This window comes from Sebastes umbrosus, chromosome 4, assembly GCF_015220745.1.
Source record: "Sebastes umbrosus isolate fSebUmb1 chromosome 4, fSebUmb1.pri, whole genome shotgun sequence".
In the NCBI taxonomy this organism is placed as follows: domain Eukaryota; kingdom Metazoa; phylum Chordata; class Actinopteri; order Perciformes; family Sebastidae; genus Sebastes; species Sebastes umbrosus.
The window spans coordinates 14,916,387-14,938,659 of NC_051272.1; the positions used below are offsets into that span (position 1 = coordinate 14,916,387).

The window sequence follows — 22,273 nt, forward strand, 5'->3', positions numbered from 1 at the left end:
AAGGCCACTGATCGCAAATTACATCACAGTGGAGCACCACAGACGCACACGCAGATGACACAAGTACTAGGCTCCACACAGGACATTGTTTAAACTCACTTTTTTCTAAATCAGATGCCACAATGTTGCCTTTCAAGAGAACTTTTGAGAGCGAGAAGAAGCAGCTGCAGGAGCTCAACAGCAGACTCGTGCAGTATCTATCCAGAACGACGCAGCTGGAGCAGGAAAACGCGCATCTTATTGTAGAAATTAGCAAACTCAGACACAAGAAGACGCAGGAATGGGAGCCGAAATACAAGGGCGAGGTGCGGGATCTGAGGAGAATGGTGGGCCAGCTGTCGTTTGAGAAGTCCCAGGCTGAGATGGAGAGAGAGAAGCTATGGAGGGAGCTGCAGATGGTCCGGGGTTTGTGCAGCGAGCAGACCGAGGTGTGCAGGGACATTGGAGGAGAGCTGCAAGGCTGCGAGACGGAGCTGCACCAAGCTCACAAGATCAACACTGAACTCCAGCAGCGTCTGTGTCAGCTGGAGAACGAGTATAAACGCTTGGATGATGCGTACAGACAGGAGAAGGAGCATCTCCAGCGTCAGGTGGAGTGCCATGTGGTACCCATCATTACGCACACTTACCGAGGGCCTCCTGCAGCCACCATGGAGAAGGAGATGCAGGAGTATGCGCGCGGCTTGTCCGAGGGATGGATGGAGACCTTCGAGATGTACCAGGTGAAGGTGGAGGAGATGGAAGGGTCGATCAAAGAGGACCAGGCGAGGCTGGGTGATCTGCAGAGGGAGAAGATGCTGTATGCTTCACAGTTGGACAAATTACGCACAGAGGCTGGGAAACAAGGTCAGGTCCAGTTTCGACTTGAGGAACAGCTGATGCACATGCAGGAGAAATTCCGGGTGGACTTCAGTGAATATCAGGTGAGGAAAAAAAAATCTATTATAGGCTAATAAAATAAGATCAGGACAGCCCATATTTTACATTTCAGGGAGATTAGGAGATTTATTTATATTTTTAAGAAGTCCCAAAATACATATTATAAATGATACAATTTTCAAAGTATACAGACAGAATAACCTCCCCTTTATCACAATGAGCCATGACAGAGAGTCAGTGAGACTTCAGTGAATCTCAGGTGAGGAAAACAATCTATTGTAGGCTAATAAGAGCAGGACAGCCCATATTTACATTTCAGGGAGATTAGGAGATCTATTTATATTTTAAGAAGTCCCAAAATACATATTATATATATTATATTATATTTTATACTTCTAGTGTAACACTTCTGTTTATATTTATTTATTACATCTACTATACCTATTTTATTTACTTTATAACTGTGTGTGTTTTACCTGTTATATGTTTTATCTGCCTCGTTTAGTCTTGTAAAGTATTTGGTTTAAAGCACTGACCAGAAGTGGCAAACTGTGAATCTCGTTGTATTTAATACAATGACAATAAAGCTTTCTATTCTATTCTATTATAAAGTATACAGACAGAATAACCTCTCCTTTATCCCACTGAGCCATGAGAGAGAGAGAGAGAGAGGGGTGGGAGGCTACTCCCTCTTGTCCATGCCACACCCACTGAGCTTAAAGGCACTGCTGCAGCTGTCAGAGGCGGCTACAAATGATCCAACTGATCCTCGAGCATGAATGATTCTCTAAATAATTATTATAGCATCACGATGTAGGATGACATATCTAACAGGAATACCCATGATCTGTCTTGTCCTTAAAGCACCCACATGCAGTAGTTGTTGGCTCTGACGTTAATGCAATTATTCCCACCCCCAACACATTACCAACATAAAGTGGTGCCTTGTGTTCCCTTAACTGTCAAAAGCACGGGGATCCTGCGTGCAACATTTGACCTCAGTATAAAAAGGATTGAATAGCTTGAGTGGCTAAACAGCGTTGTACCTCCCCAGTACATTAGAGCTGCTAGATTACACCAGCCACTTAAACCAATTAGCTGTCAGACTGACAAATCCTTATTAGCCTCCTAAAGATGGAGCTCTAAGCAGGTCAGTCAATTTCAAATGACTACAGTGTGTAGGGATGTATTCAATATGGGAACAAAAACACACCAAATAGAAGTGAACATCTGTTGAAGGAGGTCAGATGTTATTGCAAAAGGCTCATAAGTGGTCAAAATGATTATTGCAGTCTGTTAGTGGGATCAGACTTGATTTTGACAAGAAAGTGTTCAGCCAGTTTGCCATCTTTCTGCATTAGAAGTCAACAAAAAATAAGATTTAGAAAGTCTACAAAACTATAGACTTTGGTGTTTAACAAGGGAGCAGAGTTATTACAGTATTTTCAGTTAAATTACCCGATGCAATACCCAATGGAAAGACCACATACTTGTAAAATTAAACCATGTGCAGAGTGAAATCTTATTGTTTCTCTCCCTCCCAGATGATTATTGAGCAGCTGGAGCACGAGAGGAACATGATGGCTGACGCGATTGCAGGAAAGATGCGAGAGCATCAGCACCTCCTCCAGGTGAAGATGGATTTGGGCACGGAGGTGGCTGCCTACAGGTGATGAGATTATTTATTCTGTCAATTGTCCAAACAAATTGACATCCTCTCTTTTTCAGTGATATTTCAAGAATTATTTTTAATCATCACTTTCAACAGAGTAGACCGTTTCACAGCAGATATTTTGCTGTTACGTCATAGTAAGAAAAGCACTGGTGTTATTAGTAACATTAACGATGGCTGCGTTCCATTCAAGTGTCCCAGTGAGCCATGACGGTGTGACAGGACCTTGAAACTGAAGCAGCTAAATGGAATTCAGACCCCTTTCATTTTGTTATCTACACCTGTACTTTTCCTACTGTAACAGGTCAGAATGTCCTCAGTGAAAAAGACCTGTAGAGAGTGTTACTGTGTGTTACGGAGCAGTTTGGTGCCAGGAAAAACACTTTCTGTAAAGTTGATTTAACTGCTGATCTGGTTCGAGAACTATGAGCTTCTCAAAGTGGTGGGGAAATATACTTAAAAGTACGATTACATATGAAAATATAGCCAGTAATAAGCGTTTTTCAGTTAGAATTCAAAAAGGTACATCCTCTCTTTTCAGTGATATCTCAAGTAGAGATTACTGGACAAACCAGCCCCCCACTGACTGAAGCTACTCTTAGCTTAATTAGTGATTTCATTAATACTGAAGGAATCAGCTGCTTCCATCCTGCTGCTCTTGGCATTAAGTCATCTGAACTTCACTTAGAGCTCACATATACTATCTTATCAACACTACATGTACTACACATGCATTTTAACAAAGTTGTTTAAACTTTGTCTGGTTTATTTTAAGGGTTTATAGTGTGTTAATTATATCTGGCATTTCATATCCCGTAATAACATGACATGTCTAGTCTTGATGCTCCTAACATAACCTGATCAAAGGTTACATACTAGCACACTATTTTTACTGAACGTTATTTATAAAGCAGTCAATAAACAAACTGTATTTTCATGTTTTGAAGGTTCAATATTCAGTTATTTTCAGCTCTCCTTATAACACTATAACCTCTTACTCATATCACATCTTGAAAGTCTTCAACATGAAGTTTTGAGGGATACTATAATTTCATTAGTATTGAGTGCATTTCCAGGAAGTTCTGTAGAAGACTATCTGCTCCAGTGTGTGTCTCTTTATGGGCTTTGTTTTGAATATTTGGAATAGACTGAATGTTTTCTCCGAGACGTGGCAGCGGCATGTGTTTTTGTGCGTGTCACACGAGTCAGCTTTTGCTTTGGGATCCGTAGGGAAGCATGGACAGCCCTGCCTTGTCACTGATATTTTTAGGTCAGTCTTTGGGACGGCAGTCTCCGGAGAGGTTGTTCCCTTTTGAGGCACGTTGGTTTGCTGTTGTGTGTTTGTTGAAACATGGCCAAGGAAAGGTGAGCTGCTGATGCTAAAGCTAATTATTACAAGGTCTTTATTACGTGACAGAGACTTGTTGTGTTTTTGATGATTACCACCCTATATGGCCAGGTCCTGAGTTCACACCGTCTTGTAAGCCTGTTGCGTTTAGTTTGAGGGGGTTGAGATGGCTGAGCTGGATGATGTTCACCGTCTTGTGAGGTATTTCTCCTTGATCCTTTTTTTCTATATATGGTAAAAAATAATTACGTTGAAATAGGAGTATGACCAGTGATTTATAATGACTGTTTTCAGATATATTTTGTCTTGTCTCTTGTTTGTTCAGGGCTCTCCTGCAAGGTGAAAGAGTGGATCTGCAAGATGCTCACAGGAGGGGCCATCAACACCAAAGAGAGAGAATAATAGGTACCGTTTTTGAAATGAATTATTTATTGTTGCATATTGATCATTAGAGTGCATTGTAAAACTAGTTTTAAAGAAATAGTTGGACACGTTGGCAAATAAGCGTATTTGCCTTCTTACTGAGAGTAAAGGCCTATACACACTGGCGGCGTTTTTTTCGTGCGATTAATTCGTACGTCAATATATTTTTTTGAACTGTTGTTATTGTCATGAATACTTTCACAAAGAACGTGAATATTACGTGGCGAAAGAGCGACATCATTTTAATTTTGGAACAAGGTCAATTTTTCTGAGTTTTTTCGCACCACGAATAAAGGCATCAACCGATCACGTGCGGAACCGGTTGAGTTGTGCCTATGAAACAACAACACGGAGGCTCCGTAGTCAGAACCAGGACGGCAGAAATGGAATATAATATTAATACGTATGTTTTCTTTGGTGTATAATTACCTGATAAAAATAATTATTATTCACTTCCCACGTACACAAACACTCTACGCACTGGCTCTGCTCCAAATGACCTACGCTACTCTTACAACAACTGGCTCTAGATGGGGCCATTGGCGTTTTCGCGTCGGCCACCGTAGCTCTCCAACACGCTTGGCACACGGGAGAGGCTTTAGTTGGTTGCAATCTCCTCACCTCACCGCTAGATACCGCCGGATCCTATACACACTGAACCTTTCACAATAAAAGCCCTAGACACATAATATTGGCAGGCGAGTATTTCGTATTTTTCCTGTAATTTTTTTCGTCATGCCCCCGGTGTATAAAGGCCTTTAGCTTTTCATCTCTTGCCAAGAAAGCGAATAAGTGTATTTTTCGAACTATTCCTTTAAGTATCACCCTAAATATTACTTATCTGCCTTAGATATAAGGATGCCGGCCCAGCCCTACACTCAAAGAGCTTCCACCTTAACCACCAGACAACATGTGGATATCAGGCACACGCCACCGACTTCAAGCCTGAGAAGATCCCCTGTGCCTCCCTCTGGGTCCATAAGCCCCTCTAGGGTCATTCCTATTTCAGTTGCAGAAAGAGCTCGGCATCAGAGTCCCGCATCCAGAAGGGACATGATCTCATTCACCAAAGCTCGGGCTGCCGCCGTTGCCCCTGCTACCACCACCGACACCACCGCCAAAGATAAACAAACAGGCCAGAGAGAATACCAAATGAGACAACATGTACAGAAAACAGCAGCAGAGGAGGGGAAAACTGTGAAAATCAAGGTAGAGAACCAAGTCAGTCCCATCAAGTCCTCCACTACTGAGACCAGATCAGTGAAAGTGGTGTCACCAACAATGATGAGCATGAAAACTGAGACAGAAAGCAAAAAGCAAGTGTCAGATGAAAAAGAGAAAGCTGATGTTTATGGAGCGGAATTCAAAGATGGAGGGAAAACGAAGTTTACGATGAGCCCAAGTGATAAAAAGATGTTAGGTTCTGTGTCCGTAGAGGAGATCATCGAGAAGGCGATGAGACCAGCAGGTTGGGAAGCGAAGGTTTGCTCCTCGGGAGACTCGAAGGTACGATACCATGTGGAGAAAACTGAGCAGGAGGACGGGACGACCAAGACGCAGATTGTGTTGGAGTCCAAAGTGGAGGAAGAGCTGGATCTGTCTGAGGACTCTGTACTGGATGAACTACTGAGCCATGGGGTTCAGAAGGTGTCACTGGAAGACATCGAGGACACGGCAACAGGAAGCATGATCAAGACCCTGCTGAGTAACCTGCAGTTAAGCGAGGGCTTGGAGAATAAGTCTGTCAATGTGGAAATCATCGAGGAGCCGGTGGAGTCTTACAGTGATGAGGAGCTTGAGGTCGAGCAGAAGTCCAGATCTAGTTTTTATGAGCATCCTTCAACATATTTCCAAATTGAGGAGCTGGAGAATGTCCCTCATGGCGCTCAAGTCCAGATGAGTGACGGTGACGCCATGAAAACCTCCATGACAGATCCAGATCATTACAAGGGTGGATCTGTACGAGTCCAAGAGGTTTCTAGAGAGAGTGAATCTTCATATTTCTCCCATGACCAAGAGCCTGACGAGTATTTCGTCTCCACACCGGATGATAATCTTTCTGAAACCGAGGAGGGTGGCGGCATCACCTCGTACGGCCACTACGGTATCGTAGACGACCTGTCAGACGAGAGGTATTATCAAGATGGAGGTCCTCTCTCAAGAAGAGTGATTGTAGAGGAAAGTGACGAATACAAGTTCACGTCAGGCGATCAGTCGTTTGTCAAGGAGAGTTTCCCAGAGTGCATCATTGAAGAAGAGGTTCGCGTCTCCCCTGTAGTGCAGGAGTCGGTGCTGGAGTTCCTGAGAGAGGACTCTTTAGAGCCCAAAGAGCAGCTGAAGGGAGCGCTAGAGAAGCTCCAGAGTTCAGTGTCGGGTCCGCTGAGGGAGGAGTTGGCCTTCCTCGCAAAAGTGAGTAGCGAAGATTCACAGAATGTGGCCGTCGACGTCAAAAAAATGCAACAGTCAAGTGACAACGGCACCATGACGATAGTTGCGGAGCTGAACATCTCTCAAAGTCTGGAAGACTCTGGGCTGCTGGATGCAGGAGATGAGCTGTCTGAAGAGCAGATCATGGCATCTCTCAGATCTTCTAACACAGGGCTGGAGAGAGCCTACCAGGGTGGGGCAGGAGGGGGATACAACATCAGAGTCTCCAGAGAAGAGGATGATGAAGAATTCGAAGGAGGGTCTGCGTCTGAAATCTCTGAGAAATACATAAAACTGGGGCCATCAGAAAAGTCCTTCACCTTCCAGATGGGCAGCCATGCTGAGGCGACCTCAGAGCCAGAGCTGCAGTCTCACTTTTTGGAGACCCCGGTGAAGGTTTCGCAAGAGAAAAGAGTCGCAACAATTTACCTTGAAAGCCCGACAGATGATTAGAAATGAATTTGGTCTGAATATTTTCAAAACTAAGTGCTTGCCAATGTTGAAGTGCACAATACAGAGGTTGTTCTGACGCACAAGTCCACATACACACGGCATCAATGCTGCTTGCAGACACTGTACTAATGCTGAAAGCTTTGCAGTGAAACATCATACATCTAATTGATTTTGGTGCGCTAGCTAAATTCAGTTATTCAGTTGAAATTATCAGATTAACACATTTTATGGTATTAATTGTGGTAGTACTGCTATTAAAATACTGAGTGCTGACTAATAAGGGCTGTTTTAAGTTTGGAGTGTAACATTTTCCAGGCTGGTAAATGCTGATGGAGTGCTGCCCTGGTATGAGTTGACCTTCTTACAGTTTGCAGTTTATCTTCAAAGAGGTTTGTTTATTCTCTTCTAGATTTCTCTATTTTTGTACTAACCTGTGCTGCTGTACATCTTAAACAGCCCGTCCTGCAGTTTACAACACCCCCATCACACCAACCATCACACATCGTGTGTCGGCCGTGTTGTTGAATGTATCACAAGCCAACATATGACAGTGGGAGTTATGAGGTGCTGTGAACTGTTTGCAGATTGGGGCTTTCATTTTTCTTTTCTTGGGCACTGCTGCCAAATGGATTGGTCTTTAGTTTATACTGCATCCTGGATCACAGTAGTTTATTTGAAGCAGTAGTCGTGATGTGTACAGAATATATTAGTGAAGCTTGTAGCTGCGGACAGTGTAGTAGGAGTGAGAAAAAAAGATGATTTGTCTTAAGAAACTTTTGAATGCTGAAATCAAAGTGTAGTGCAAAGGATCAAGTAACTTACAAAGTCTGTTATTTTCAGATCATTCAACTTTAGTCACAACTAATGGCACATTACACATTTTGATTATTTAGAAGAAAAATAATTGGCCAACATACAACCAAAGCCAGGGTACATAATCAATATGAAAAATATTTGTAAAATGTGTATTTTTACATGGGTATGTGTCAATAACATACTTTTCTAATTCCCCAACAGTGAAACATGTTCATCTAAACATGTGATTAGGGAGCTGGGAATTCAAAATGGTGAATTATACCAAAAAAAGGTTGTCAACTTGAAAAGCAAAATAATAAGATAAAAGAATAAAAAAGTAGCTGTAGAATCTTAATGAATTAAAAGGATTCAGTGAAGTTGGTTTTGGTGTACAGTATGTCTTTTCTGGACATCTTTCTGCTTGTAGACCTTTGTCGGTTATCACAGTGTTGGCTTGAAGGATTCACCTTTGCTCGGACATGACCGTGGACTATTTTTGGAGCAGCTTAGAGACATTGACTGTTCATTAGGGTTTGTTGTGTTGTGTACTACTGTAGTTGCAGAGGCAGAAATGGTCCACCACGATTACAGTCTGCTTACATGTCTCGCACATCTTGTCTAAGTGGCTGCAACGTGTACACTTTGTAACTATTGAGTAACGTCTTCACAGATTGGCTTTTTAGCACGTTCAAGTTAAAGAAATGTGCAGAAATGCAATGTTTAGCTTGAATGCCATGCTTTTATAATGTTTTCATTGTTAGAAATCTACTAAATGAAACCTCAATTTAAAAAAACTTGCATCATATCTCCATACATTTTCATCTGCAAACTGCAGTAATTTAAACAAAAACACTAGTACATCAGTGCACTTACACTGTGGCTTAATAAGGAATCTGTTAGGTTACTGTATATGCAAGTACACAGTGTAATCTGGTTAATGTGCCATTTCATAGCATTTAAAAAAATATCAGCATACAGAAAGTACATTTATGTATTAAGAATGTTTAATGAGTCAAATGTTCAATAAGTGTTTGTCATCATGGATAATCCAACATTATTGCTTTTATTGACATGATTTCTATTGAGCTAACGCCATTAATGCTTTGGTGAAAAAGGTTCCAGCCCTTATTTGGAAATTGATTCATATCTTAACACAATTAAAACTCATTTTGGCTATGATTTCTGAGTGTGAGTATTTCTTCAAAGCTAACTTAATTCACCCAACGTCTGACATGACTAGTGTAATTGAAGCTCATTCTCAACAGTGGTAACTGCCTGTATTATCTAACAGACAAACTTCTTTAAAAAATAAAAGTCAGTAGTTCTTGATCCAAACCTGCAGGATTGATGTACTGACAAAATAAAAACGGAACATTTCAAGAGTCAGACATTGAGTTTCCATCATTGCTACTGGATGGTGTGTGATGTTTTGTTTCCCTTCTTCCTTGCCTCTGTTGTCTCTCAGCCACCTCTGGTGCCCTGCAGAACATACATTACATGGTTGCATTACTGAAACATGCACTTGTCACTTGTTATTTCAAATCAAACGATTATTGTAAATAATATCAGGTGATTCGGAATTTATCACCAAATGTCTTAAAGGACAACTCTGGTATTTTTCAACCTGGACCCTAGTTTCTCATGTTTTTGTCTCTAAGTGACTAATGTGGACAACACTGTTTGAAATTGATCCAGTATTGAGGGAGAACGCTGCAGCCGCTAAACAAGCTGTAATGTAATCTTTTGGGGCAACCTAGTACCGCCAGTTTGCGTCCACTAAAAGTGCTTGTTTTTGCCACCAACAGGCTCAGATTGTTATTATACGTGTCTGACAACTTCATGGAAAGGACCCTACAGAGAAATTAAACCTTTATCTTACCTATCGCTTGATCCAGTCTGTTTGTTATTGTCTCGCTCTGAGAAGTCTTCTGAAACCTTGCGTTGCCTCCACATTGTTGAAATCAGCTAAATATTCAGCCATGACATTGAAACTCTTTTAGATATCACTAAGCTACGCTTTTTATTGTCCAACACAAAAAACTCTGACAACACCCGTTGTCCCGTGGGACTCCTCTCTCCAACTCTCACTCACGTTTCCACCGTTGTCTTCTGGCAACAAGTCCCATGACACAATAACGAACGGAAAGCGAAAGGTAAGAAGAACGTATTATTACTCTGTAGGGTCCTTTCCATGATGTTGCCAGACACTTATAATAACAATCTGAGCCTGTCCGTGGCAAAAACGAGCACTTTGAGTGGACGTAAACCGACGGTGCCAGGTGGCCCCAAATGATTACATTACAGCCCATTTAGTGGCTGGCGGCTGCAGCAGCGTTCTCCCTCAATACTGAACCAATTTCGAAAACTGTTGTCCACATTAGTCACTTAGACACAAAAACATTGGAAAGTAGGGTTGAAAAACACCAAAGTTATCCTTTAATATAATATAAAGTACAGTTTGATTAGTTGAGCAGATTTACCGTGCCAGCATGTCCACAGCTTTTTGTGTAGCTTTTGTCTTCTTGTTCTGAGGACCGTACAACAAACTCTGGATCTCCAGGCACTAAAATTTAAAATAATAAAAAATTAATGACAGCAGAATCAGTGGTCAGTGGAAGATGAGAGGGGCAACTCATCCTCAGAGGGGAATAAACACTTCCTAGCAACATGTGAATGCACTAAACATCCCAAAATAACCTCAGTTGCAGCCAAAGGTTTAGATAACACCTGTGCTAACCACTCGGAGTGTCGGTCAACAAGGGGGGATCTGCTAGATTTATTACGGGAACTCCGAATCAACAACCTGAGGTCGTTATCTCAACAGATTAAAGACGCAGCCGGAGTCATTTTCCACTCTACATTTAGTTTGGTCCAATCAACTGAGAGGAATGAGCAGTGACTGCTTAGCTCTATGACATAAAGAACATATTGCCAGGAAAGTCTGAACTTTTAACCACAAACACATGTTCATGATAACACCGCGTGCGCACACATACAGTTATGCAACAGATATGATAAAAGCCTGTCATTTCTGCAATCATAAACAACAAGATGTGAGGAGAACTTTGTTAAAAGGACGGAAAGAGGGAGCGAAAAGTTTCCCTCGTCGCCAGGGAAAGTAAAACACTCTGTAATCTGGAACAGATCCATTTGGCCTCCTGGATGTTTTCACTGTTACTAAGGTTGATGTAATGGAAGGCCTTTTTTTTCAGCAGAGGAACAGGGAAATGTCAAGTGTATGTATGCACCATTGTTCTCCATGTTTTAGTAAATCATATGTTTCGTATCTACTGTTTGAGCCAGGTTTCCTTTGGAAAACAAAGTTACTCAATTGGAGTGCAGATGGTGTCGCGATGACAGGAAACAGTGTCCTGACATTATCTGCTCTGTGTCAGCGTACTTCAGAAAGGTTACTAGTCGGATGTGGTGTAGAGAGAGTGAGTCCTGATGTACCCTGTCAGTGCGGGGGGGGACTTGGAGCCCCTCTGCCCTTAGATGTCATAACAAAACAACATAGCAACCAGGCTCCTTTACTTACAGGCAAGTCATTACTAGTATGAAGAAACCCCCCATTTAGCGGTGCATTTTTTTGCAGAAATGAGCTCATATGGCACACAGGCAGTCGTACTGTATGTGAAAAACAAAAACACATTGCATAAGGAATAAAGTAAAACAGTGACAGCTATAGAGGAGGATCATGTTGCTGCTGTTTATTCAATGCATGTGTGCTGAAAGACGTAGGAATGTCACTTTTGTTTCAAAAGGCCATAATGGCATGCTTCACTAATTGGGGTCGGTGTCCCTTTAATTGACAGCAGTTAGCAAACTGTCATTCTCCTTCCAGAGCTGTGTTGCCCATCTGCCAGGCTCCATCCAGACTGAGGAAACACAAAGTCACTGTGTGTGATATTTTACACCAGGGACGGCGGCTCTGCACACTGCACCCTTCCAAGATTAGCATGCGCCTCTGATAGCGCTGAGCTTTAGGGAGGACGGTGGAAATAGCTGATCTCAATATGACAGGAACTCTTTGTGTGTGTGTATTTTGAACTGGACTCTCACTGGTGTAGATGGACACGCCCGCTGGCCTTTTATTAAACCCTCCAAAATACTTTGGCGAGGACAATGTCATGTTCTATCCTGTCCAGCATTTCTAATATGCATTCACAGATTGTAGCCAAGGCAAACATTTAGTTGTGCTGTTTTTGTTTTGTATCATGTGATTACCTTTGTCATGGTCTTGTGGGCCTGCTTCACCCCGCCCTCGCTCATCTCCACACTTCCTATCAGCTGAAGGGTGTCCGCCACCTCGGCGCTCAGGTCACCGAAAGTAGATCTCTTTACAGTGAGAGAAATTCTCTGGATCTCCACACATCTCTGCAATGGTGCATTGAAAATATCATCTCTGGCCATCAGGGGTGAGAGCCACACCCTGTTTAGCAGGTGGCATAAATCCCCTGACAATCACAAACTGTGAGGGTGTTTCCATGGTGCTGCTCTCTGAACAAAAAGTGTGAGGATAATGAGAATCTGCTTTGGGTTTCAAAATTGCAGGAGCAAACATATGGGGTGTGTATGATATTCTTTGCCTGGAGGAAATCACTGTAGTGGAATGGTCTCACTGCTCTTGCAAGATGTGAATAGGGCTGCAAATAACAATTATTTTCATTGTCGATTAATCTGTTGATTATTTTATCGATTAATGGATTAGTTGTTTGGTCTATAAAATTACAGAAAATGGTGAAAAATGTCCCAAGATGACGTTCTCAAATGTCTTGTTTTGGCCAAAGATATTCAGTTTACTGTCATAGAGGAGTAAAGAAAACATAAAATAAAAGAATTTTGACTTTTTTTTTTCCTTAAAAAATTACTCAAACTGATTGATCAATTACCAAAACAGTTGCCGATTGACTTAAAGGTTCTCTTTATGATATCTAGAGCATTAATATAGCAGCAAACAACTATTTGCCTTGTAAAGATATAGAGGAGTAATTCTGCCTGAGCAGAAAATGAAGTCACTCTCCCTCTGTGTGTGTGTGTTGACATAGCCGGGCCGGCCACCCGTGCCTTTAATGCATGTTAGTGCATGTGAGCGTGCCCCAGTGGCTAGCTCATGGCTGCCACTCTGCACTGCTCTCATACTGCGGTTACAGCTGATAACACCATTCAGACCGACGGTGACAACTAATCGATTTATCGTTGCAGCTCTAGATGTGGATGTTTTTAAGTGTGTGTGTGTTTAACCTCTTGCTGGCCACTGAGGAGGAGGAAACGACAGAAATCATCCTGGGCCGTGAGAAAGGCTGGATCCTGTGGACCTGCAGAGCTTTTGTATGCACTTAGACTCTGCTCAAAGTAGCGACCTGCAGAGTCTACACCAGCATGGGGAAAAACACAAATAATATGCAGGTTAACTTAAATTATGGCAATAATTGACAGAACAACTGAAAACATAATGTATACTACAGAATTCACAGAATATGATCATTTTTCTGGATTTTTTCTACATAGATTTTAGTTAGTTTCCAGATGTCATGCTTTTCATAGCTACTGTACCATGGAGCATACATCATACTGACATGACTGAACTTGGACATGTCTTCAATGAGACTATTATAAGTCTAGTTTCCATAACACCATCTTAAAGGATTTCACATATAGGAAGACATATAGGAGATTCAGCTCCTAATTAACCCCTTGTTGCATGTCACTCAGGCTTAGTCTGAGAATAAACTCACCATTGTGATGGGGTCCCGCTGCAGCAGAAAGGATGAGGGCCAGGCTGTGGGAGATCTGAGCCCCCTCTAGCTCCTCTGGGCTGTGACTCATAGCAATGGCATGAGCCTAGCAGAAACACCAAGTGAAATAAGGCAGATCACATATCACCAAATAAGAGGTGTGGGAACGTTACCTAACAACATAGCCTGGCGTGTGTTTATATACAGTATGTTGTGCTGTGTGAGTGATAGGCCTCTTGCCTTGGAGAGATGCTCTATGGCTCCGTCCAAATGACCTTTGTCCTGCTCGATGGCGGCCATGTCCCTATAGACCGAACACGTCTTCTCTGGCTCACCACAGTCCTTCAGCCGCTGCAGAGACTTCTCACACTGGCGTAGGGCCTCCTCTGGCCTGTTCTGTCTCCTATAGACCCTATGGAGCAGAAAGGACATACAAAATGGAGAGACAAACATAAACCAGTTCAGCCCAGCATACTGTATGTAAGGCAGCAGGGCAGAGTAATGATTTAACAGCGTACCCTTTAAGTAGTTTGTCTACATCCCTCTGTTTGCTCTGCTCAAGTGTACATTATTAATTTAGAGTATTATTAGAGTACAGTATATACCCATACAGTAAGCCTGTTACTTCATTAGCACGAGTCTGTTTTACATTACAGAAGTAACTGCTTGGTCTCTAGCCAAACCCAGAACCTGCAGAGTGGTGAAGGCTTTTGGCTGCAGTTGTAGTGCAGACTATAATAGGGAAAGCTTGAATGTTGCCCATTTAATTGTTTTTGGTTGCATCCTTTCACGAGTCTGTAACGGTCCCCTCGGGGACTGAAGGTTACTCTGCTCCTAACACACTCACTTTAACTACAGCCTCACGGACTCTGACGAATAACTCCTGCAGAGTGTTCAGACTCTCATTCTAAGGTGTATAAGGGGAAGCTCTTGCAGTCTATGTGGAAACCACCAAAGCAAAGCTGAAGATCTAGAATAACTGACATTATCTGTAACAATTTGTCAGCCATCTGTACATGCATTGTTGCTACCAAGTGCTTAGGCTTTTATATGTTTCGCTGATGCACAAAACAGATAATTTGCTCTTTTAAACAGTGGTTCCCAACCTTTTTCCTTAAGGGACCCCTTCTCTATCATTGAGTAAACTGACGACCCCTGACTAAGTGACATATTTAATGGATATTTCATATTATATTCAATGCATAACAATAACGGTACAGAGCAACCAATAAACTGTACAGTAGAATTAACCCAAATTAATTCTGAGTAGATTATTTCCTGTGAATATTTCAGCATCAGAGATGAGGTTCGCTGTTATTTTAGGAACTTTTAATACAATTCACTGTCTGTATTGTGTTATTTATTTTTTAACAATCATACATACTTAATAGGCTTTATTTATTTGACAAACTCAGTGTTTTCTTCTCCCTGACGCTTGGTCATTGTTCTATTAGCTCTTTGGTTGTTTTAACTGCATACTTTTCTAATGCAGGATGAGGCTGTTTAGCAGAGAGGGAAGGCTCTGTGAATATACAGTAGCTTGTGTTCAGGTATTCATCGTGCCCTTATCCTGTTTATATCTTAAATAATAAACCAAACTTTAAAAATACCAATGTCTTTTAGTTTTCTTCAAAGAAATGAATGAAATGCTGAGATTTAGACCAACTGTATATATATATATATTTTTAAAAAGGTTGTCTTATACCCCTTAAAATCAAGACGGCCTCACAACCCCCACGTGAAGCTTTGGTGAACCCTAGTGGGGAACCACTGTTTAAAAAGACAGGCACCTCCTGTCTTACTGTACTATGGGGTTGCTTGGGCTTCTACAGAGTTCATGGGTGGTGAGAGTGGGGAGATGGGATGAGATGTTGGCTGCAATAACCACTGCAAGGACTCTGGATCCCATCAGGCTACTCTGCTAACAGCTTCAAACCATCTAATGGACTCTAAATTGAATTCAGCTCTCTGGTCAAGGGGGTGGTCTTTCTCAGAGGATGCACTACTCACTGCTATGCAATCTCTAGCTACATTGTTGTCACAGCAGAACGGGAAACCCCTTCTCACAAATCAGTCTCCCACATCCACACGATGCAAAGTATAGTTGTTTGTGGAAAAACAATTCACTTATATACAGAATGCATACTGAAGTCAATCTGTCACAGTATGCCATTTGAGTTAAGGTTTTATCCAGCCTGTGTGGGAACCTACAGTCTAAGCCTGACAGTATTATGTCATGCTCACATCCCAGAACTACATGAATCTGGGTATTCATGGCTCCGTGGTTAAATGCCAGCAGCACAGGTTACAAAAACACCATGATGGCTCATTACTTTGAATGTTCCCATGAATCCAAGATTATCCTAACATATTGTGATGGATAGGAGGAGTGGCCAGCCTGTAAGTGTTCATGAGGCAGGCACTTCAGATCCTTTTAGGGCAGCAGCGATGGCTGAAGCAGAGCTACATTCCAGCATGGCTTTAGTCGTGCCATTCTGCCTGCATGGACAAACAGACACAATACCCCTCTATCCTCTCATTCACTCTGCATCCTTACACACATCCTGGCAGGACGGTAAATACGCCACATCCCACTGAAAATCTACCAAGAGTCCACAGGGCAGGGAATTAATATAATTAAAGATTTGTAGATGTGTTGCCAAGCGAGCCACACAGCCCTCTTTTGTAAACGTTTCCAGAACATAGTTGACGTAAGTTTGCTCTGGGCTTTCACTCGGAAAATGATACAGAGTCAGGCCAAGCCAAAGTGAAAACAGAGGGGCTGAAACACAACAGCTCACTCCGGAAAATCTGTGTGGTGCTTTAAAGGGATGGCACTGTGATTGATGAGGCTTTTTAGTGTGTGCCTCAGGTAGATGTGGGTAAAGACTATAGAGAGGAATACTGAACTGTTCATTCTTGGACAGTGACTCTCAATCATGGCCTTTACAACCAAATCCCTGCTGGTTTTATTTCACCCAACTAATCAGAGACAATTTTACATCTGGAATAAGAGCTACCTTTTTGGAAGGAATACAAGCAGACGAAGAATACCTCTGGAGTTCGCTATGCTGTGTGTTTACACTATCGAGTCAATAGTATACATATACACAAGGATAGGTGAACAGCGCAAACACGAGAGACTATTTGCACAAAGTTGTTTAACACAGACAGAGTGCAATTCAATTCAAATTAGGGATGCAACGATACTGGATCGGATATCAGGCCGATACTGATCCAAATGACTGGATTGGGTATCGGTGACAATGGGGACGATCTATTTAATTCAATTCAATGTTTATATACTACATACATTATATACTGGAAATTTAATTTAAGTTTTGGCCAATTTGTTGCTGCAATAAAAAGGTTTACACTTCAATTGTAATTCTTGTTTAAGAATTTTACCAAGTTGCTAGTGTATGATTTATTATTAATAACAATTAATTCAGTAAATGTGTATATGTATTTATTTGTTACATTTTGTTTTACAAAGTTAGGAAAGCAATGTTTAAGTCAAGCCTGATGTTGCCTTATGCATAACAGAATGATCCCAGTCATTTCCACACAGTGAGGCATACAGTTTATTTATTAAACACTTGTATCGGATCGGTACTCGGTATCGCCCGATACCCAAAGCTCAGGTATCTGTATATGTTGCATGAACATCATAATTAAAGGTGGAGAGAATATGGAAGATTTCCACTAATTTATCACTCTAAAAAAGTTTTATTATATAAAATCTGTCAACTAATATGCAGATTTATGACAGCAGTTATAAAGAAATTAAGAAAATAAATGATCTTAGTCTGAAAATATGAGAACACACACAAAACACATTTAAACCTAACAATAAATATCCCATCTGGCTGATGTGAGAAGTGTACACCTTGAGTGTGAATCTAAAACCGAGCAGTATTTGGACCGGGATCTATAAGAGAGCGGAGCGTACTTTATTGTTGCAGGCTTTGGTGGGAACATTCCCCTCCATCACAACAGTGTTGACTGACAGAGCTTTAGACGCAAGCCAAACTCTTAGTCATCACATAACAAAAGAGATTTAGCAAGCTTACACACCAGCCAGAGTCTGCACATTTTTTCAATTACACACATCATGTCAACAAACTCTGACTCTCTGAAAAAGACCAAGATGGCATCATTTACACATTCCTGTCGGTTTAGCTCACCTCAGCTGCTGATAAGGCTAAAGCTGCAGGAGTATTGCTACGATTTACCTAGCAACAGGATTTTCAAAACATTGGGTCCCACGTACAAAGCTCACCTGAAAGATGAGTTAAAACACTGTCACCCTACTACTGTCTTTGCTTACATACTCATTTATAAGACTGAAAATGTTGTTCTCACTAAAACTAAGAAAAAAAAGATTAAATCTTTGACTGTATCGGTCGATTTTAGGGCTGCAACCAACGATTATTTTTATTGTTGATTATTTTATTGTTGATTGTTGATTATTTTCTCTATTAATTGATTAGCTGTTTGGTCTATAAAATGTCAGACAGGCCTGTATTTTTTTGGTTTGATGGGTTTTTGTGATTCCACAAAGCTTATAGCATGAATGATACACGCATTTGTGGAAATTATACCTTTCAAGGATTAACAGGATCCAAATTAACATGAACACATTAGCGGGGTGATCTCAACCCAGGTAAGACTATACTTTATTTCCTGGTTATGATTCTATTTACACCCACAGTGATCTAAACTATCACAAGTAGCTGCTATTTTTATGTTGCCAGGCCTCACAGTTCCCTTAACAGCCTCTATCAGTCTCTCCTAGACTTGATGTCTGTGCTTGGTGTCTCCACCGTGATCCACTAAGTCTTTAATCTTTTCCTGAGCATGCAGCACTCCCCTTGGGACCTCTGTTGTCAATACCACCACCAGTTAACAAATGCATTATTGAAAAATGGTAAACACAAATCAATAATATGGAAATGGTGCCCGGTGTGAAGTAAACAAAGCAGCTGACATTTAACAGAGAATTAAATGGCTTTACAGTATCTCAAGGAGTTAACTGGACTGTAAAGGCTGTATATATAAGTGTGGTATGTGGTGAGGAAGTTAATAATTAATGAGGGAGTCAAAGCTAGAGAAAAAGGCAGAAAGCAGATGGAGAAAAGGGAGAAATGCATCTCTCCCATCTGTGCCTCTGCTTGAGCAGTGACTGGGTGAGTGGACATGCAGAAACTCCACCCAGCAGGTCTGTAAGCATTATTGCTACACACCCATGCTGACTGCTGAGTGGACTGGGCAACAACAGGGGAAAGCCTGATTTATCTCTCCAAAAACCATGTAAAAGGTTGTTTTTCTTTTTGCAAATTTGCAGGAATATATCGCCATCTTGTGGCCACACTTAAATGTGAGGTAACAAAATTTGAAAAAAATATTTAGTTAAAAAACTTTTGCAAAACAAATGTAAAATCATCCAGGCTATACTCTGAATCCCCTCTGGAAAGACCTGACCTGTTACCTTTTAATTGGCAATAGCACCAAGTTATTAGGTTCAGCTGCTATTACATACTATAGGCTGCAAATGCTGCATTAAAGTCATTAATCTACCATATATTTCTCACTTTTCTATTTTGGCAACATATCTGCTGTGTGCTGCTGCTAAGAAAATCCTAAAAAATATATGTTTTTTCAATACTGAACCTGGATAGACCCGTGGAGATTTCCAGCTCAGTCTTCATCTTCTCTTCCTGGTTGATGCCACCTTGTTGATGAAGCTCCTCAACAACTTGTTCTGCCTCCAGAAAAGAGGATTCTGCCTCTTCGAGAGTTGAAACGAGTCAAGGACTTATTCAGCTTGTTATTTTAGATGATACTTCCGTTCATTATTGTAAAACACATTATCATGGCAAGGATATTCAGCTGTAAGCAGTGAAGCACCTCCTTGCGTGAGGTGTACGTTCAGGAGACACATGAGAACCTCAAGCTTTTCATCTCTGCAGGAGGAGACGGAGGGGCAGAAAGGCAGCAGCTCTCTGGCCAGGGTCGAGTGCTCCTGGGCCTGCAACCCCCAGCCTGAGGGAACAAACAACCATCATTGAGTGTATATTGAATGCTAAATCTGAACATCATCTCAACATTATCCCCAACTAATACCATTTTAGAGCAAAGAGCAAAGGATCACCACATGAAAAATGACTAATCTAATGGCTAAATCTCTATAAAGCACAGTCAGCTACATGGGTTGATCATTCTGAGCTGAAGTGTGTGTCAGTTTTGCAAAATTGTCTTATATTTACAACACTCATCTTTTAGTTTTTTAATACAATATGTGGCAGCTGTCTTAGGTAAAACAGCAGGTTCCTGAATTGTATGCAGTTCAGATTAACAATGTACTTGCAGTATTATCTTTTTAGAATTACCTTTGAAGTGGAAATATGCTTTAGCCAGTCTAGCATGGGCCTGGGCCAGTTTCAGATGTCCATCCCCATAGACCAGCCTAGTCAGAGCCACACAGCGCACCAGATCCTGAATGCAAGCATCAAACTGAGCAGATACAGTAAATAACTGTCAGTATCACTTCTCCTGATAGCCCACTGTACCATGCATCAAAAGCCATATCAATAATAACCTTAGTGAAAACTTTAGGTTTGTCTCTAATGTAAGGTGTGCCAAAGCCTGCAGGACAAGTTGTGAAAGCACATCTTCTGAGCACAACTAACGCTAATGCTAACAATAATGAATGTGTTACTGTACCCCACCTCTTGGTTGTCTTCATGGGCCTGAGCTCGGCTGTCAAAGTGTTTGAGCTTTTCTTCAGGTGCCATCATCATAAATTCCCTCTTAGCACATCCTGTCTGTGAGGGACTCAACACATCTGAGTAGCAGGGAGGAGATGCAGTCACGTCCCTGGTGGTGCTGCCCATGCTTTCAGGGGATCTACAAGTTTTGGTCAAACAAGGTATATGTCAATACATTTTTGTAAAGATGGAGACGTACATTTAAAGGAAGGAAAACACTTTTTTGCAACTTTTTAGTATCTGAGATGCTACAAAGATAGATACAGATTGGGACTCATTTCATTTCATTTCAAAATTTATTTCGAAACATGTAGAACACAAAAAAAATTAAAAAAAAATAAAGTAAAAGAATGATCATACCAACAAGTGGACAGTCAGAAACAAGTAGTATTTACATACAATGAAAAGCGTAAGAAAATTAAATTGTCAACACTTGATGCCGTGATTTACATATTTTCGAAAAGGAGTGAGAAGAAGTATAAACTTATTTAATCCAACCCCTTCTCCATAAGTTAATTATGAATTATTTACCAGCTTCCTTATTGAGCCATATACATATACTCTAATTAAATTTTTCCTAAATTTGTCTAACTATAATTATTATTATTTATAATTATTCTAACTATAAATATTACCTTTAATCTGTGTCATACAGAAATATAAATGAATTACTGATATATTTATCCTTATCAAAATATACATTTATTATCAATCCAGAATACCAATTCATTACTTATAATATAACTTAATCACAATACCAATTTTATTACTTACATATTTATCTTAATCATATTGACTATTTGTCATCTTTTCTTCACTTGAGTGACATTTTTTTTTGCATGACTTTTAATTATAATGGAGTATTTTTTTTATGCTATTACTACTTTTAGTACTACTTTTCCTTTTCCTTATCAAAATATACATTTATTATCAATCCAGAATACCAATTCATTACTTATAATATAACTTAATCACAATACCAATTCATTACTTATAATATAACTTAATCACAATACCAATCCATTATTTACATATTCATCTTAATCATATTGAGTATTAGTCATCTGTCAACTTGTCTACTCAGTGAGTAAGGGACTTTTTGACTTTGTTTTGTCTTGTTTATCTTCTGTTCAGTGAGGTAAGTATGATCAACATCTACCTTGACTGTTCAACAGGTTAAACAACAGTGTTAGACATCACTTACTCAGCTGGAGACTCGGAGGAGCTGGGTCGTGTTTTTGTTATAGCATGATCTTCAGCCATTTTTACAAACAATGTACGTAGTGACGTAGTGACGTTTGTGTTCTTTACGTTCTTGTTTCCGTGGCAACACAGCGTGTGCTACACTAGATAGCACCGATCCGCTAGCTGCCTCTAAGCTTCTTCCTGTTGTGAACACTACCTAACTCAAAAGTATGTCACTTTACAGGAGCTATAGCCTCCTAGACTCTGTTGTGAACTGAGGGTGTCGTTACGAGACTGAACTATAGTTTCCATCACTAGAAAATGCCTCTGAGGAAAAGGTAACGTATGCACCGGTGTTATGATGAAGTCTGTTCCCTCCTGCACCGACACAGTGTTGGTGATGGGAATTCCGTCTCTTTTTAGTGAGCCAGATCATTTAGCTCAGCTCACCAAGAAGAGCCGGCTCTTTTGACTCCGAAACGGTTCTTCATTTGACCACTTCTGCCTTTTATAATTCAGCCAAATTTAGCTTTAGCTGTGTTGACCTATGATTAGTATGTGTGCAGATATATCACTTAAAGGG

At 40.9% G+C, this 22,273-nt stretch overlaps 2 protein-coding genes and 1 long non-coding RNA gene across 4 annotated transcripts in view; 2 read left to right on the plus strand and 1 right to left on the minus strand.

Moving 5' to 3' along the window:
* synm (synemin, intermediate filament protein) lies at nucleotides 1-9,176 on the plus strand. The gene is made up of 4 exons (XM_037766949.1): nucleotides 1-923; nucleotides 2,424-2,548; nucleotides 4,225-4,304; nucleotides 5,173-9,176. Exons 1-4 carry the CDS (start codon nucleotides 123-125, stop codon nucleotides 7,200-7,202), a joined length of 3,036 nt encoding a protein of 1,011 aa, XP_037622877.1. The 5' UTR covers nucleotides 1-122; the 3' UTR covers nucleotides 7,203-9,176.
* On the minus strand, nucleotides 8,680-22,077 carry ttc23 (tetratricopeptide repeat domain 23). The gene is made up of 11 exons (XM_037766950.1): nucleotides 21,710-22,077; nucleotides 20,467-20,644; nucleotides 20,128-20,251; nucleotides 19,624-19,780; nucleotides 19,409-19,534; nucleotides 13,976-14,147; nucleotides 13,736-13,841; nucleotides 13,242-13,369; nucleotides 12,225-12,374; nucleotides 10,478-10,560; nucleotides 8,680-9,476 (listed from the first exon to the last, which is right to left on the minus strand). The coding sequence occupies exons 1-11, from the start codon at nucleotides 21,766-21,768 to the stop codon at nucleotides 9,374-9,376; spliced, it is 1,386 nt and encodes a 461-aa protein (XP_037622878.1). The 5' UTR covers nucleotides 21,769-22,077; the 3' UTR covers nucleotides 8,680-9,373.
* The window catches only part of LOC119486660, a 10,069-nt gene continuing 9,691 nt past the window's right edge, over nucleotides 21,896-22,273 (plus strand). For both annotated transcript variants that reach the window (XR_005206572.1, XR_005206573.1), the window contains exon 1: nucleotides 21,896-22,028. This is a non-coding gene — a long non-coding RNA (uncharacterized LOC119486660). The remainder of the gene's footprint in view (nucleotides 22,029-22,273) is intronic.

Excerpts from the sequence above, each read along its gene's own strand:
- synm (XM_037766949.1), top strand. The coding sequence starts at position 123 with ATGTTGCCTTTCAAGAGAACTTTTGAGAGCGAGAAGAAGCAGCTGCAG. Across the intron at positions 924-2,423 it reads TGGACTTCAGTGAATATCAG|ATGATTATTGAGCAGCTGGA; the intron begins GTGAGGAAAAAA and ends TCTCCCTCCCAG. Across the intron at positions 4,305-5,172 it reads CCAAAGAGAGAGAATAATAG|ATATAAGGATGCCGGCCCAG; the intron begins GTACCGTTTTTG and ends TATCTGCCTTAG.
- ttc23 (XM_037766950.1), bottom strand. The coding sequence starts at position 21,768 with ATGGCTGAAGATCATGCTATAACAAAAACACGACCCAGCTCCTCCGAG. Across the intron at positions 14,148-19,408 it reads ATCTCCACGGGTCTATCCAG|GGTCTATAGGAGACAGAACA; the intron begins GTTCAGTATTGA and ends TCTGCTCCATAG. Across the intron at positions 13,842-13,975 it reads CCATAGAGCATCTCTCCAAG|GCTCATGCCATTGCTATGAG; the intron begins GCAAGAGGCCTA and ends TGTTTCTGCTAG.